Raw genomic sequence first — 16,873 nt, 5'->3', positions numbered from 1 at the left:
GTTAACCTAACTAGCCTGTAGTCCTATAATAACTAAAACCTAAAACTTCTTACCTGGGAATATTGAAATCTCATGTTAAAAGGAACCACCAGCTTTCATATGTTCTCATGTTCTGAGCAAGGAACTGAAACGTTAGCTTTCTTACATGGCACATATTGCACTTTTACTTTCTTCTTCAACGCTTTGTTTTTTCATTATTTAAACCAAATTGAACATGTTTCATTATTTATTTGAGGCTAAATTGATTTTATTGATGTATTATATATTATATTATTTTATATTATTAATTATATTATATTAAGTTAAAATAAGTGTTCATTGTTCACTCAGTATTGTTGTAATTGTCATGTAATACATACATACAGTTGAAGTCGGAAGTTTACATACACCTTAGCCAAATACATTTAAACTCAGTTTTTCCACAATTCCTGATATTTAATCTTAGTAAAAATTCCCTGTATTAGGTCAGATAGGATCACCACTTTATTTTAAGAATGTGAAATGTCAGAATAATAGTAGAGAGAATGATTTATTTCAGCTTTCATTTTTCTCATCACATTCCCAGTAGGTCAGAATGTTTCAGGTAGCCTTCCACAAGCTTTCCACAATAAGTTGGGATAATTATGGCCCATTCCTCCTGACAGAGCTGGTGTAACTGAGTCAGGTTTGTAGGCCTCCTTGCTCGCAAACGCTTTTTCAGTTCTGCCCACACATTTTCTATAAGATTGAGATCAGGGCTTTGTGATGGCCACTCCAATACCTTGACTTTGTTGTCCTTAAGCCATTTTGCCATTGTCCATTTGGAAGACCCATTTGCCAAAACATGTTATTGTTAGATCTCATAGCTCCTGAGAGAGGCAAAGGCAACAGTCTGGTTTCAGTCACTGATAAGGTAGGACAGCTGTGGATTAGGGAGGAGTGACGAATTCGTCCCGAGGTCAGGTGAGATGAAGTTTGAAGGAACAGTCCTATGACATACACATATACTTCCACACCCAAAGGTTCTAGCAGGAGGTGGGGCCATGACAACACCAGTGAGAGGAACCAATTAAGTTCCTGACTAGCAGAGATATATTGCCTGTCTAGATGTGCATGGAGTTGACTCCTCCTAGTAGGAGGGTATAAAGATATGTGCATGTGTAAACATGTCTGTCTTTAAAGCTGTTTGACCCAGTGGGTGAATCAACGTGGTTTGAGCTTTTCCTAGTCATCCGTTTGAGTTTTTACTCTGTTTGTTGAGAACCCAACAAAAGGCCCTATGGAAATAATGGACCGAGTTTATATCAACAACAGCCCACCTTTGGGATCTTCCTTTAGCTGTTCTTTAATCAAATAAATGTTTATATAAACAGCACATTTCAGACATGGAATGCAACGCAATGTGCTTCACAGGAAAAGATAAAAAATAAAATCTGAAATATTTATTACACACCAAACAGATGTAAACAAAAGAATGACAAAACCTGAACAACAAAAAATAGGAAGTGTTTTAGTATTGGAACCTTCTTAGCTAGAGGAAGAACACACACATTTGCTGACAACTCTAGTTTCAATAAGCTAAATAATACCTATAAACTGACCACAGAGAAACAGAGGACATGTTGATATGACCCTAACTTACCTATCGCTGTGGGTGCAGGTGACAGGGTTTCTGGAATGTCTGTAGTCACAATAACCACTTTGGATCTCTTCCTCTCAGTTCTCAGTGTGGACCTCTTCTGGCTCTGAGATTCAAGTAGTTCAGTCTCTGAGGTGGTGGAGAGGCCATCCTACAAACACGTTACTTCAAAACTTAGGACAACAAAGATCAGCAGAAACACCAGAAAACACCATTTTATACCTGTCAATACATTGGTCTGTAAATAACATACTACATAGACCATAAACATTGAGGTAAGAAGCAGTATATGCCAGTTATTCCAGACCTGAAACGGCATCTGTGTTGGTCCTTTAGGGGAGACCACCATGTTAGCTTTCTTTTTCTGTGTAAAAGTAGTCTGCTTCCGTTTCCCATCTGTTTTTCTGGGGCCTCCTCTCTTCTTCCCCAGGGAAGTGCTGCTGTCTGCCTGGGGGCTGGCAGGGCTGGGGGGCAGGGGGCTCCGCCTGGATGGTACAGGATATTGGCCAGGCTCAGCAGGGTAAAGCTTAGCCAGCACGCGGGGGTTGAGGTGTGGTCCGCCACTATCGTGGGTAAAGGTGTACTTGACCAGGCGTTCCTCCAGGGCCAGGCTAGCAGCCTCCTTGGCCTCAGTGATGCCCACCACCCACTGGGCATGGAGCTTACGAGGAACGGACGGAATGGTACTCTGGGGATAGAGGACAGTAGAGCTCAGATTGACAGTAGAGCTCAGATTGACAGTAGAGCTCAGAATTACTAGTGGAAGATAGTTAATAATGTTAGGGCTGGACAAAATATCTAAATAATTTGAATTAATGTTTTAGCGCAATGTTCCAAACACCTGTATCATAAGAATCAAGTGTTCTACCTCGTTATCAAGCAAATGTATTACCATCAGAAAGAATTGCCCCCTTGACTTTTCCCACATCTAGTTACAGCCTTATACTAACATGGATTAAATACATGTTTTCCAGCAGAAATCTACACACAATACCACAAAATGACAACGCAAAAACAGGTTTTTAGAAATGTTAGCAAATGTATTAAAAATAAAACAGAAATACCTTATTTACATAAGTATTCCCTTTGCTATGCGACTCAATATTGAGCTCAGGTGCTTCCTGTTTCCATTGGTCATCCTTGAGATGCTTCTATGACTTGATTGGAGTCCACCTGTGGTAAATTCAATGGATGGGACATTTAGAAAGCCACACACCTGTCTATATAAAGGTCCCACAGTTGACAGTGCATGTCAGAGCAAAATACAAGCCATGAGGTCGATGGAATTGTCCATAAGTCCGGGCTCTGGGTTAGGGGCTGGGCCACTCAAGAACATTCAGAGACTTGTCCCGGATGTGTGTGTAGAGTTGTTGTCCTGTTGGAAGGTGAACCTGCGCCCCGGTCTGATAACCTGCTCAGGACTACATAAAAGGATCTCTCTGTAATTTACTCTGTTCATCTTTCCCTCGATCCTGACTAGTCTCCCAGTCCCTGCCGCTGAAAAACATCCCCACAGCATGATGCTGCCTGCACCATGCTTCGCGGTAAGGATGGTGCCAGGTTTCCTCCAGAAGTGACGCTTGGCATTCAGGCCAAATAATTAAATCTTAGTTTCATCAACCTAGAGAATCTTGTTTCTCATGGTCTGAGTCCTTTAGGTGCCTTTTGGCAAACTCCAAGCAGGCTGTCATCAAATCAAATTTATTTATATAGCCCTTCGTACATCAGCTGATATCTCAAAGTGCTGTACAGAAACCCAGCCTAAAACCCCAAACAGCAAGCAATGCAGGTGTAGAAGCACGGTGGTTAGGAAAAACTCCCTAGAAAGGCCAAAACCTAGGAAGAAACCTAGAGAGGAACCAGGCTATGTGGGGTGGCCAGTCCTTTTCTGGCTGTGCCGTCATGTGCCTTTTACTGAGAAGAGACTTCTGTCTGGCCACTAACATAAAGACCTGATTGGTCGAGGGCTGCAGAGATGGTTGTCCTTTTGAATGTTCTTCCATCTCCACAGAGGAACTCTAGATCTCTGTCAGAGAGACCATCGGGTTGTTGGTCACCTCCCTGAACAAGGCCCTTCTCCCCCGATTGTCCAGTTTGGCCGGGCGGCCAGCTCCAGGAAGTCTTGGTGGTTCCAAACTTCTTCACTGTGTTTACCCCTTTTTCTCCCCAAATCCGTGGTATCCAATTGTTAGTTCCAGTCTTGTCTCATCGCTCCAATTCCCATACGGACGACTAAAGAACGATAAGTTTGAGAGCCGTGCGTCCCCCGAAACACAACCCAACCAAGCCGCACTGCTTCTTGACACAATGCCCACTTAACCCCGAAGCCAGACGCACCAATGTGTGGGAGGAAACACCTAACACCTGGCGACCGTGTCAGCGTGCATTGCACCCGGCCCGCCACAGGAGTCGCTAGCGTGCGATGGGACAAGAACATCACTGCCGGCCAAACCCTCCCCTAACGACGACATTGGGCCAATTGTGCGCCGCGCCATGGGTCTCCCGTTTGAGGCCAGCTGCGACAGAGCCTGGACCACTCGGGAGGCCTTCATGGCTTGGTTTTTGCTCGGACATGCACTGTCAACTGTGGAACATTATATAGACAGGTGTGTGCCTTCCCAAATCATGTCCAATCAATTGAATTTACCACAGGTGGACTCCAAACAAGTTGTAGAAACATCTCAAGGATGACCAATGGAATCAGGATGCACCTGAGCTCAATTTCGAGTCTCATAGCAAAGGGTCTGAATACTTACGTAGATAAGGGAAAAAAATATTTAAAAAAATTTAATTTGGAAAACTTTGCACTCAGGCGTGGAGGGAAGCCAAAGTCATTCCGCTACCCATGTGTGGTAAAGCAGCCTTTACTGGTTCTAACAGCAGACCAATCAGCTTGCTGTCAACTCTTAGCTAACTGTTGGGAAAGAAATAGTGTTTTATCAAATATAATGCTATTTCTCTGTAAACAAATTAACAACAGACGTTCAGCATGCTTCTAGAGAATGGCACTCAACATGTACTGAACTGACAGAAATGACTGATTGGTTGAAAGAAATTGATAAGAAGAAGATGGTGGGAACTGTACTGTTAGATTTCAGTGCAGCCTTTGATATTATTGACCATAAACTGTTGTTGAAAAAACATGTGTTGTGGCTTTTCAACCTCAGCTCTGAATCCACGATATGGCAATCGATCTAATAGAAAGAGGCTTTTCTTTAATGGAAGCTTTTCTAATGTCAAACATGTAATGCGTGGTGCACCGCAGAGCAGCTCTCTAGGCCCTCTACTCTTTTCTATTTTTACCAATGACCTGCCACTGGCATTAAACAAAGCATGTGTGTCCATGTATGCTGATGATTCAACCATATACGCATCAGCAACCACAGCTGATGAAGTCACTGAAACCCGTAACAAAGAGTTGCAGTCTGTTTTGGAATGGGTGGCCAGTAATAAACTGGTCCTGAACATCTAAAACTAACAGCAATATATTTGGTAGAAATCGTTCCCTAAGTTCTAGACCTCAGCTGAATCTGGTCATGAATTCTGTGGCTGTTGAACAAGCTGAGGACACTAAATTACTCGGTGTTGCCTTAGATTGTAAACTGTCATGGTCAAAACATATAGATTGAATGGTTGTAAATATGGGAAGTGGTCTGGCCGTAATAAAGAGATGCTCTGCTTTTATTGACACCACACTCCAAAGTCCTGCAGTCTCTAGTTTTATCTCATCTTGATTATTGTCTAGTCGTGTGGTCCAGTTCTGAAGGAAAGACCTAGTTAAGCTGCAGCTGGCCCAGAACAGAGCGGCACGTCTTGCTCTTCATTGTAATCAGAGGGATGATATTAATACTATGCATGTAAGTCTGTCTTGGCTAAGAGTTGAGGAAATACTGATCATGTCACTTCTTGTTTTTATAAGAAACATTATGTTGGAAATACCAAATTGTTTGCATAGTCAACTTACACACAGCACTGACCCCACCAGACATGCCACCATGGGCCTTTTCAGTCCCGGATCCAGAACAAATTTAAGGAAACGTACAGTACTATACAGAGCCATGAGTGCATGGAAATCCCATCTTATATGGCGCAGGTGAACAGCAAACCTGGTTTCAAAAGACAAACACCTCAAGGCACAACGCCTCTCCCCCATGTGACCTACTTGTGTGTGTATGAACTGACATGTATGTGGAACTGATAGATGCACACGCACACTACATGGTCCTGTTTTTAAATGGAAATGGTAAAGTCTTTTGTCTGTAATGTATTTTTCGTTATGTGTCAGACCCCAGTGAGTCTAGCTGTCCCCATTGGTGTGGACTAATGGAGACCCCAGTGAGTCTAGCTGTCCCCATTGGTGTGGACTAATGGAGACCCCAGTGAGTCTAGCTGTCCCCATTGGTGTGGACTAATGGAGACCCCAGTGAGTCTAGCTGTCCCCATTGGTGTGGACTAATGGAGACCCCAGTGAGTCTAGCTGTCCCCATTGGTGTGGACTAATGGAGACCCCAGTGAGTCTAGCTGTCCCCATTGGTGTGGACTAATGGAGACCCCAGTGAGTCTAGCTGTCCCCATTGGTGTTGAATAATGGAGACCCCAGTGAGTCTAGCTGTCCCCATTGGTGTGGACTAATGGAGACCCCAGTGAGTCTAGCTGTCCCCATTGGTGTTGACTAATGGAGATCCCAGTGAGACTAGCTGTCCCCATTGGTGTTAACTAATGGAGACCCCAGTGAGACAGGCTGTGCCCATTGGTGTTTACTAATGGGGATCCAAATAAATCACATCTGACCTTCCTGTGGACGACCCGGGAGGCAGGTTTGTCACCATGGCAGAGCTCGACATATTGCTCCTCCCCCCTGAATGACACCATGTTCTTCTCAAAGATGTAGCGTCTCTCCAGGGTGTCTCCAAAATACTGGACGTGGTACATGACTCCAGCTGTCCGGCTGTTAATTGCTGAGGAAATAAAAGGAGCAAAACCATATCAGAACCGGGAAGATCAGTGTGAGTCTGTAGTACAACACTGCATTGTGTTTGAGGTGTGTAGTACCTTTGTGTTTGAGGTGTGTGTTGAGTTCTGGATCAGTGGACACCATGCAGGGCCACCAGGGATAACCTGGCACCTTGGTCCACACCACATCACCCACGGAGAACCCTGCATGGACAGGGATAGACTGCTCCTCCAGGCTCTCCTCCTCCTCCTCCAGGCTCTCCTCCTCCTCCTCCAGGCTCTCCTCCTCCTCCTCCAGGCTCTCCTCCTCCTCCTCCAGGCTCTCCTCCTCCTCCTCCTCCAGGCTCTCCTCCTCCTCCACCAGAGTACTGGCCTGCTGGATCTGAGAGAAACCACAACACGCGGTCAGAACCAAAACAACGCTGGAAATCAGGACTCTCAGAAACAAGGACTCACAAGGAGTGTAAGATGAAGTTGATCTACTGTTCATCTTGATAGAGCAACAAGAAGACTTTCTATAATCCAAAGTGTTTGTTAAGGCAGATAAAGATACAGTTCATGTTCTCTTTTATGGTCTACTACAGAATAACATTGTATTGAACTAGAGAAGTGGAGCTCCCCCACCTGTTGTGGGGCAGCAGTGTCCTCCTCTGGCTGACTGGCAGCAGACACCTCCACAGGAACAGGGTTAGAGGCAGAGCTGTGTTTGAGTTTAATGGGTCTTCTCTTTCTCCTCCCCTCCTTGCTGGCAAGAGCCACGAGGCCCTCAGTATCCGCAGGCAGGTTGGGCCCCTCTCCACAGCACGGCTCGAAGTGTGGCGGTTTCCCCTTGGACACCATCTTGGTGATCTTCAGTTTAATCTCGGGGGAGGTGGCCTTCCTCTGGGGGCTGGGGTGGGAGGGGGGGGCCTCAGCACCCTTCAGGGTGGGGGGCTCAGGGTGGCACAGCTTGGGCAGCTTGTCCTGGTCGCCGTTCAGCATGAGGGACGTCAGGTCCTTCAGCCTCTCATGCCTGTGGTTGTTATGGTTATGACCATGGGCAGCCATGTTGTTTAGAACACTGTCCTGGAGTGTCACAGCCAACTGGGCAGCTGACTTGTCCATCAGCAGGGCTGGGTCCGCTCCCAGATCACCCCCACCCCGACCCATCCTCCCCCCCAGGGGTTCAGACAGCTGATTCATGCTGACTGGGTTGAGGGCCTCTGGCATCGAGGGCAGAGACCGCCCCTTACTGGTACTGTCCATCACAGACCGTCCCTTACTGTCCATCCCATCCAACCTCACTCAGCTACAGCACAGGAGGGGAAGGAGAGAAATAATGAATTACTCCTTTGGTCCAAAGCACAAGGACCTTAAATAAAAACTTCCACTTTAAAAGTCAGTTTCGATCTGTCTAATTATTAAATTTAACTTAATGTTGTCGTTCTATTAACTACACTATCAAAATAATATTTACATCTACTCTGCGAAATGGAAATACACACAGGTGTGTGCCTGAATTTATACCAATGGTTCCAACCGGTGTGCTGCTTGAGGAACTCTCAGGTGTGCTGCAAAACTTTTCCTAATCTTGACAAAAAATTTTAAACCCTCACTTATAAACATGTAAAGTTGACTTGGGAGCACTAGAGTTGGTCAGATAACACATTCAATGGTTACACATGGTTCCATCTGTATAGTTGGTTCCAGTCCAGTGTGCTCAGGCTGTTGTTACATGTATCACCTGAGGGGTGCGCATCACCAGCAAAGTCATTTGTATCATTTCACTTTTGACTATAAAAACAGTTAGTACAACTAAGTCTGATAGGGTTTAGTAATTTATTTCTTAATAAATGGCTCTGGTCTTAGCTATACCACAGCCTCTGCTCTAGAAACAAACAGAGTGGCTTTGTGTCCATGGTTGCACCTTTACAATACAGAAAACCACTCCTCTGTAGACCAAACTGTTCAAAACTAAAACATATTTTACCAGAGCTACATTTTTTTTTCTGATTTAGATTCGCTCTTAAAAGGTGTACACACAAATGAACCATCATGGGTAAGGAACTAAGAAAATATTTCAAATAAATCCTTTTTAACTAGACAAGACAGTTATGAACAAATTCTTATTTACAATGACAGCCTACTCTGGCCAAATCCAGACGACGCTGGGCCAATTGTTACGCCGCCTGGATTCGAACCAGGTACTATAGTGACGCCTCTTGCGATGAGATGCAGCGGTATAAGGCAGTGCACCACTTGGAGCCCAAGATAAGCAATAAAAAATATTTGTTAGAGAAAATAGATGATCAATAAATACATGAAGGTCATTATCAATAAGTACACGGATAAATTGTAGGTGTGCCGCAGAATTGTAAATTACATCAAGGTGTTCCACGGTTCAGAAAAAGTTGGGAACCACTGGTCTAGAAGATTTCACATTGTCGATATTAAAATGTTGATGAACCTGTTTTATTTGGTTCATACACTGTGTAGTATCACAATATTTTGAAAAGCCAGGGGGCATTGTTAATCGACTCAAAATAGGAATTTTCAAACAAAGACTCCAGAATGACAATACCGAGAAAGTCAAAACAATTGGCAACAAGCTTGATCAACAGGTGAAAACATTCACAACTACAGCTGTTCTAGATTACCCTTCTTCCTGCAGCACGATAGGATTTACATTTTATTAAGAGCACTCCTGAAAAGGCATTCAACTTTGTAAATACAGATCAACTCTACTGCAGTACAAGTGTTTGGAAATATGAATGGATAATTTGACATACAATATTACAAATATGTATTATTTATACCAGTTAGGGATATTGGAATCGGCCGATATTAGCTAAAAATGCCGACATCGACCCGATGTCTAGTTTAACGCCGATGTGCAACACAGATGTCAAAGCTGATACCTATATAACACAGCCTTCCTAACATAGCCCAATGTCTGCTGCGAGGATCGAGCAGTCAACAAGTCCAGCAGTCATTTGAAAGAGTAAGAACATTTCAGCGCGACAACTCAAAGGCGAAATCCATTAACAACAAAATAATGGAATTCATTGCCCTTGACAATAAACCGTTCTGTCGTGGGTGATGTTGGCTTTCGCTGACTGGTCGAGCACTGGTACACACAACGAAGTGTGTGTACCAGATGTTGCCCTACCGGAGTTAAACAGTAATAGCATCACTGCTATTAGCTTCAAGACAGACATTTGGACCAGGGATAACAGCCCCATGAGCATGCCGAGTCTGACAGCACAGTGGGTCGTCGAGGAAGTCGTACTGAGGAAAATAGTATTGCATGCTCATGAATGTGCTGGTTGTCATACCGCTGATGCCATTTCAATGGCACATGAACACTAGCTAACTCCATTCGAACATTCATCAACTGTGTTTGCAGCAGACGTGATACCCTCTGTCATGGCATTGAAACGCTCAACAAAACTGCCAACAGGCTGTGAACAAGCGATTCGGTGGCATTCTCTCTTTACCGTGTCGCCACCATGCTCGATGCTAGGTACAAGGACTGCTACTTCGATGCAGACAAGAAACAGGTTTTACGTGAAATGTTACATACACAGCTGGACAAGATGGAAACAGACACAGTGACAGTGGGCACCGAGGAAGAGAGACCACGGACAGACATGGCTGGACAAGATGGAAACAGACACAGTGACAGTGTGTACCGAGGAAGAGGCCACGGACAGACATGGCTGGACAAGATGGAAACAGACACAGTGACAGTGTGTACCGAGGAAGAGAGACCACGGACAGACATGGCTGGACAAGATGGAAACAGACACAGTGACAGTGTGCACCAAGGAAGAGAGACCACGGACAGACATGGCTGGACAAGATGGAAACAGACACAGTGACAGTGGGCACCGAGGAAGAGAGACCACGGACAGACATGGCTGGACAAGATGGAAACAGACACAGTGACAGTGAAGCACCGAGGAAGAGGCCACGGACAGACAGAGCAGAAACTTCACTGCTTGACATGTATGATGAACTCCTGGTTGAGAATGAAAGACTGAACAACGAAACACCACAGCAAGTGAAATTAATAGGTTTTGATTATGTTTTACTGGTAATGGGGACATGTGTAAATGCCAACAAAATAAATTTTTGGTCAGTGTGATGTGTAACCTTTATTGAACTAGGCAAGTCAGTTAATAACAAAATCTTATTTACAATAACGCCCTACCCCGGTGTAACAGTATAGCTTCTGTCCCTCTGGGCTCAAATCGGGGACCCACTGCACAGACAACAGTCACCCTTAGCCACTGCAGCCCAAGGGTGACGTCACCGATTGAAACGCTGATATTTTTAAAACCATATTTGTTTGTTTTCACAAATGACTTACTGCATTCTCTTTGGCACAATAAAAGTGCCCATTGATTAAAATTCAATATAATTTCAACGAGTTATCCATACTACAATGTCATGAAACGTGGCCTTTTATTTTGAAGGTTTCAGCATTACCATACGAAAGGTGACGTCATCGTGTGAGCTGCTGGCAGAATTCTAGTCTGCTGTCGACTTCAGCGACGCAGCAAACTACTAGCTAGACGATACATTAGTCTGATAAAAAAAAGAGCTAAACCACATCGTTAACTCATGGCTCCACATTCAAATAAGAACAGTTTAAATTAGTAGCTTAACTCGATAACTTGCTGACTAGCTACCAAACTTATCAACCAACGCAAACTGATCTGATAAGCGCCTTAGTGGGCGCCCGCACATGATTGAAAATGTAGCAGCTAACGTTAACTAGCAACGAGAAAACGTTAAGTTCTCACTAAGCCACAGAACAATGAGAGGGTTAGTTATAAACACATTTGTCTAAGCACTCTGGTTGGCTCGCTTGCTACTGCCATGTCCCAATAATTAATGATCAGTTGAGACAAGGTCCAGATGGTTATAACTCACTGATTAGCCACCGCTAACTGCCAGCATCATCCACCGAGAAAAGCCGCGGAAACTTGAGAAAGCCTAGCTAGTTAACAGACTTCAACAGCAGTAGTAGTAGGCATTACTAAGCACATCAGACGCCACATTCTCACTCTGGTAAAATATTAGAAATGTTGAGATAGTGACGCGACAACTAAAAACTGGCGTGAGTTACAGCTAGCTAACGTAGCTAGCTATGTAGTTAGGGTCCCTGGCTATTGGCTAAATCAACTAAACCATGACAGATATAGAATGACAATGTTCTGTTACTTCACATAGCTAGTGAAACGAATCAGAAAACGATCGGAATTAACCGGCGCTCAGTGACACTAGCTAGTTTCTGAGTTCAAGTTCGCGAGATTAGTGATTGACATTCAGCTAACGTTAGCTAGCTACGTGCCCATGACATGCTAAATTACAGACACGTTTATTGAAAGATGACCACAGTTGCGTTCTCCTCTCATACGCATAGTAATTGGTTAAATTACCTGCTGAATTTCTCGAATAGTTATCAAATTGGAAAATAGTCAGTTTGAATCATCTTGAAAACGCCGACTCCGTTCAATTTAAAGCTTTGCGGGGAAACTCAGTTCGAGTCCCAATCAGCGCGAAAAATACTCACTTCCGATTGGTTGAGAGCAACTGTAACGCTTCTTCTTCTTCTTCTTCTGCTGCTGGTGTTTCTTCTTCTACAATATCATGGCGGTCCGCAAAACAATCGTTTATGTTCATGCCGCATCCTACTGTGTTGGAATGTACGATCAATCATGATCTGCCATGAAAATAAAATTCTAAACCAAATAAATCCTTAGCCCAAACCACAACCTCCCCCCAAAACCCCTCCCCAACCCTATTAAACTTTATCTATATCATGCGGGAACACTCCAGCCTTAGGATTGTTCAGCATGTCAACAACCATTTCAACCGTAACATCTACTACCCTCAATATCTCTTTTGCCGTCTCCACAATGCCTTTCTATCCTGGCATTTCTGCTTTCCACAACCTGAGTCGTATTGATAACCTTACCAATAAAAGCTATGAAGTCAACTTTATTCATTATCAAAGTGTCTTTTGACTTCGCACATTCATGAACAGGCCTCCAAACCATTCCAAGACCATCAGAAGCACCTGAGGTCCACTTACTACGGGTACATCCATGTGAGCTCCATCATTCCACACTGAAGTTCCACAAATCTGTCTTACAGCCTCTGCAGTCTGCATACAATACATCATGACTAATTCTATGTCTCTGAGCCTCTCTAGCCTCTCTCTTCACCTGGCATCCACCAAATTCTGCACTATGTTCCCTCCCACAATTACAACACTTAACCTTCACATTGCTCCTACATTCACCATCATCTTTTCATTCCTTTACACTGAGCAGCTACATGTCCCATTATTTGGCAATGAAAACACTGCAGTGCATATGGGACACATACTCTAACATTGAAACTAATTAATCCTACCTGTACTTTCCCAGGCATAAGCTTCTCTCACTTCAGCAGCACTGATAGGCCTTCACTACTTTGACCATCTTTCATACTGATCAACCTTTAGGCCTTTTCCTCCCTTCACATGTTCTTTAATATCATCGGTAGACATAGGTTTTGGGATACCAGTGATTTTTATTTTATTTTAATTTCACCTTTATTTAACCAGGTAGGCTAGTTGAGAACAAGTTCTCATTTGCAACTGCGACCTGGCCAAGATAAAGCAAAGCAATTCGACACAAATAACAACACAGAGTTACACATGGAATAAACAAAACAGAGTCAATAATACAGTAGAACAAAAGAAAACAAAAAGTTTATATACAGTGAGTGCAAATGAGGTAAGATAAGGGATAAGGGAGGTATGGCAATAAATAGGCCATGGTGGCAAAGTAATTACAATATAGCAATTAAACACTGGAATGGTAGATGTGCAAGGAGGTGGGACAACATGGTTGGTTAGGGCATATTGAGCAGGGCTAGAGGCTGAACAGTGAAATAAGACAGTGATCAGTAACCAGGACAGTAATGGATGAGGCATATTGATATTAGAAAGAGGCATGCGAAGCCGGGTGAACATATGGGTCCAGTGAGTGGTTGGGCTGGCTGGGGACACGGCGACTCAGACAGTTAGTAGGCCGGGGCTGGCAAGCTAGCCGTTAGCAGCCTGGGGCTGGCAAGCTAGCAGTTAGCAGACCGGGGCTGGCAAGCTAGCAGTTAGCAGACCGGGTTAGCAAGCAAGCAAGCAAGCAGTTAGCAGGAGCTAGCAATTAGCAGACCTGGGCAGGCAAGCTAATAGTTAGCATACTGGGGCAGGCAAGCTAGCAGTTAGCAGACCGGGGCTAGCAAGTTAGCCTTTGGGGGACGTCGCGATGGGGGAAAGTCTGTTTTTGCCTCTTCGTGCGGTGATGTCGATAGACCAGTCGTGGAATTAGTAGGGTTCCAAGTAGCTCTAGGTAGCTAGTAGGCCTAGCAGGTTAGCAGAATGGGCCTTCAGCGGACGTCGCGCTTGAGGGGCCTGTTGGAGTCCTCGGGCAGATTATGTCGGTATTCCAGTCGTAGAGGATCGGCAGATCGGCAGGGTTCCGTACCCCGTACCGGCAGTAGAAGGGGTCCAGATATTGTAGCCCAAGAATGGGCTTTGGAAGAATGGGCTTTGGTGGTAGCATCCTTCTCACCACCCCCCCCCCCCCCCTTAATGATTTAGATGCACTATTGTAAAGTGGCTGTTCCACTGGATGTCAGAAGGTGAATTCACCAATTTGTAAGTCGCTCTGGATAAGAGCGTCTGCTAAATGGCTTAAATGTAAATGTAATGTAAATGTACTTAAATGTAGCATAGGAGCCCTGGCCGGGCTAGCTTCAGGCTAATTGGTGCTTGCTCCGGGATGGAAACGCTAGCCAGGAGTGGTCACCCGGGATTGTGGTTAGCTAGTTGCGAAGATCCAGATGAAAATGTTCAGAGTTTGCGGTAGGAATCTGGGGATATGGAGAGAAATAGGTCAGTGATGACTCCCCTTGATCTAGCATAAGCACCAGGGATATGGCTTTTAATCTTCTTCCCATTTTCCATTTTCAGAATCTTCTCTTGCTGAGCCTGGCTAACACAAAAAATTAACAATCTACCATTTCCAATTAACCAAGCTAATTTGACTTCACCAAGCTCTTTCTCTATGGCATTTGTTCATCTGATAGTGTCTAAATGAGGTCCTGTGGTCTCATCAAACACCATCACCACTTTCCACTCCAAGACATCACTACTCTTGCTTCCTACCTTGACCCTCTTTATGCTTTCTTTACTAGATGCTCCACTGCTTTCAGTATCATGATCTCTCTTCTTCCTATGTCTTTCATCTACAGACCATTCCGGTCCTTGACCCTCATCATCCCGCTCCATACCATCAGAACTGACACCCATATCGTTCGCATTCAAGCACAGCTGTTGCTTCACCAACATTTTCTCAATTTTCTCCATTTTGTCCTCACTACTCACCACCATTTCCAACTCACTCCTACCGCCTCTGTTCATCTCTCCCGCCGATCCTAACATCAGCTTTTACAATGGTGGTAATGACCAGTCGTAAATACTAGGGGTGTGGCGACTTGGCCATACTCGTATTCGTAATCATATCGGTAAATTGACAGTTGATAGTCGGATCGGATGATACTTGTGATCGGGAAAAATATCTTTCTCCCTGCACCTTGGTAGAGAAAACAGGTTGAAGATAAGGAGCAACAAGGGTGTGTGTTTCTGTGTCCTCAAATTGCAAGGGGCAGACAAGCTGGCTGCCCCTCGCCCCGCTTGTTAGAGATTATGCACATTGATTTATCATAGTAGCAGCTAACAGGAAGCATAATCAATCTAAATGAACAGACCGAAAGATGCGAGAAGTGATCAAGTGAAATTATGAAGTGAAGCGTGTGGATGGAGAAATACAGCTTTGCTCTATCCAATCAGAGCAGCAGGATCAACATCCAGCCCACCCTTCTCTCTTTCAGCTGTTAACTGAAGAGGTTCATCAGGCAATTTTTGCGGGGCTACTATACCTATTTTGCAAATTGGCCTGGACCCTTTTACTACATGGAGCACTGCTGATCCATCACGACTGGTCTGCCAACGTAACCGCACGAAGGGGCTACAACTGACTTCTTTCGTCGCAACCTCCCTCTAAAGCCCTTCTGCTAGCCTGCTAGCCCCACCCCGCTAGCTGTCTGAATTGCCGTGTCTCCAGCTCGCCCAGCTACTCACTGGACCCAATAATCACTCGGCTACGCATGCCTCTCCCTAATGTCAATATCAAATCAAATCAAATCAAATGTATTTATATAGCCCTTCTTACATCAGCTGATATCTCAAAGTGCTGTACAGAAACCCAGCCTAAAACCCCAAACAGCAAGCAATGCAGGTGTAGAAGCACGGTGGCTAGGAAAAACTCCCTAGAAAGGCCAAAACCTAGGAAGAAACCTAGAGAGGAATCAGGCTATGAGGGGTGGCCAGTCCTCTTCTGGCTGTGCCGGGTGGAGATTATAACAGAACATGGCCAAGATGTTCAAATGTTCATAAATGACAAGTATGGTCAAATAATAATAATCACAGTGGTTGTCGAGGGTGCAACAAGTCAGCATCTCAGGAGTAAATGTCAGTTGGCTTTTCATAGCCGATCATTGAGAGTATCTCTGACTCTCCTGCTGTCTCTAGAGAGTTGAAAACAGCAGGTCTGGGACAGGTAGCACGTCTGGTGAACAGGTCAGGGTTCCATAGCCGCAGGCAGAACAGTTGAAACTGGAGCAGCAGCACGGCCAGGTGGACTGGGGACAGCAAAGAGTCATCATGCCAGATAGTCCTGAGGGATGGTCCTAGGGTTCAGGTCCTCCGAGATAGAGAAAGAAAGAAAGAAAGAAAGAAAGAGAGAAAGAGAGAATTAGAGAGAGCATACTTAAATTTAGACTGGACACCGGATAAGACAGGAGAAATACTACAGATATAACAGACTGACCCTAGCCGCCCGACACATAAACTACTGCAGCATAAATACTGGAGGCTGAGACAGGAGGGGTCAGGAGACACTGTGGCCCCATCCGATGATTCCCCGGACAGGGCCAAACAGGCAGGATATAACCCCACCCACTTTTCCGAAGCACAGCCCCCACACCACTAGAGGGATATTTCCAACCACCAACTTACCATCCTGAGACAAGGCCGAGAATAGCCCACAAAGATCTCCGCCACGGCACAACCCAAGGGGGGGCACCAACCCAGACAGGAAGACCACGTCAGCGACTGAACCCACTCAAGTGACGCACACCTCTTAGGGACGGCATGGAAGAGCACCAGTAAGCCAGTGACTCAGCCCCTGTAATAGGGTCAGAGGC

The 16,873-nt window shown here is 44.8% G+C and overlaps 1 protein-coding gene across 3 annotated transcripts in view; it reads right to left on the bottom strand.

Moving 5' to 3' along the window:
• nsd2 (nuclear receptor binding SET domain protein 2) overlaps positions 1 to 12,135 on the bottom strand; it is a 51,936-nt gene extending 39,801 nt beyond the window's left edge. For all 3 annotated transcript variants that reach the window (XM_064953098.1, XM_064953100.1, XM_064953099.1), the window contains exons 1-6: positions 11,998 to 12,135; positions 7,196 to 7,859; positions 6,671 to 6,953; positions 6,410 to 6,576; positions 1,926 to 2,306; positions 1,622 to 1,769 (exon numbers count right to left, since the gene is read on the bottom strand). In XM_064953098.1, coding sequence (XP_064809170.1) covers positions 1,622 to 1,769; positions 1,926 to 2,306; positions 6,410 to 6,576; positions 6,671 to 6,953; positions 7,196 to 7,840 — 1,624 coding nt within the window. In that variant the 5' untranslated portion in view covers positions 7,841 to 7,859; positions 11,998 to 12,135. The remainder of the gene's footprint in view (positions 1 to 1,621; positions 1,770 to 1,925; positions 2,307 to 6,409; positions 6,577 to 6,670; positions 6,954 to 7,195; positions 7,860 to 11,997) is intronic.
• Between the last annotated feature and the right edge of the window lie 4,738 nt (positions 12,136 to 16,873).

This window comes from Oncorhynchus masou, chromosome 32 (genome assembly GCF_036934945.1).
Source record: "Oncorhynchus masou masou isolate Uvic2021 chromosome 32, UVic_Omas_1.1, whole genome shotgun sequence".
NCBI classification, from domain to species: domain Eukaryota; kingdom Metazoa; phylum Chordata; class Actinopteri; order Salmoniformes; family Salmonidae; genus Oncorhynchus; species Oncorhynchus masou.
Note: the sequence above shows the minus strand (reverse complement) of the source record. Positions and strands in the feature narration are given on the sequence as shown.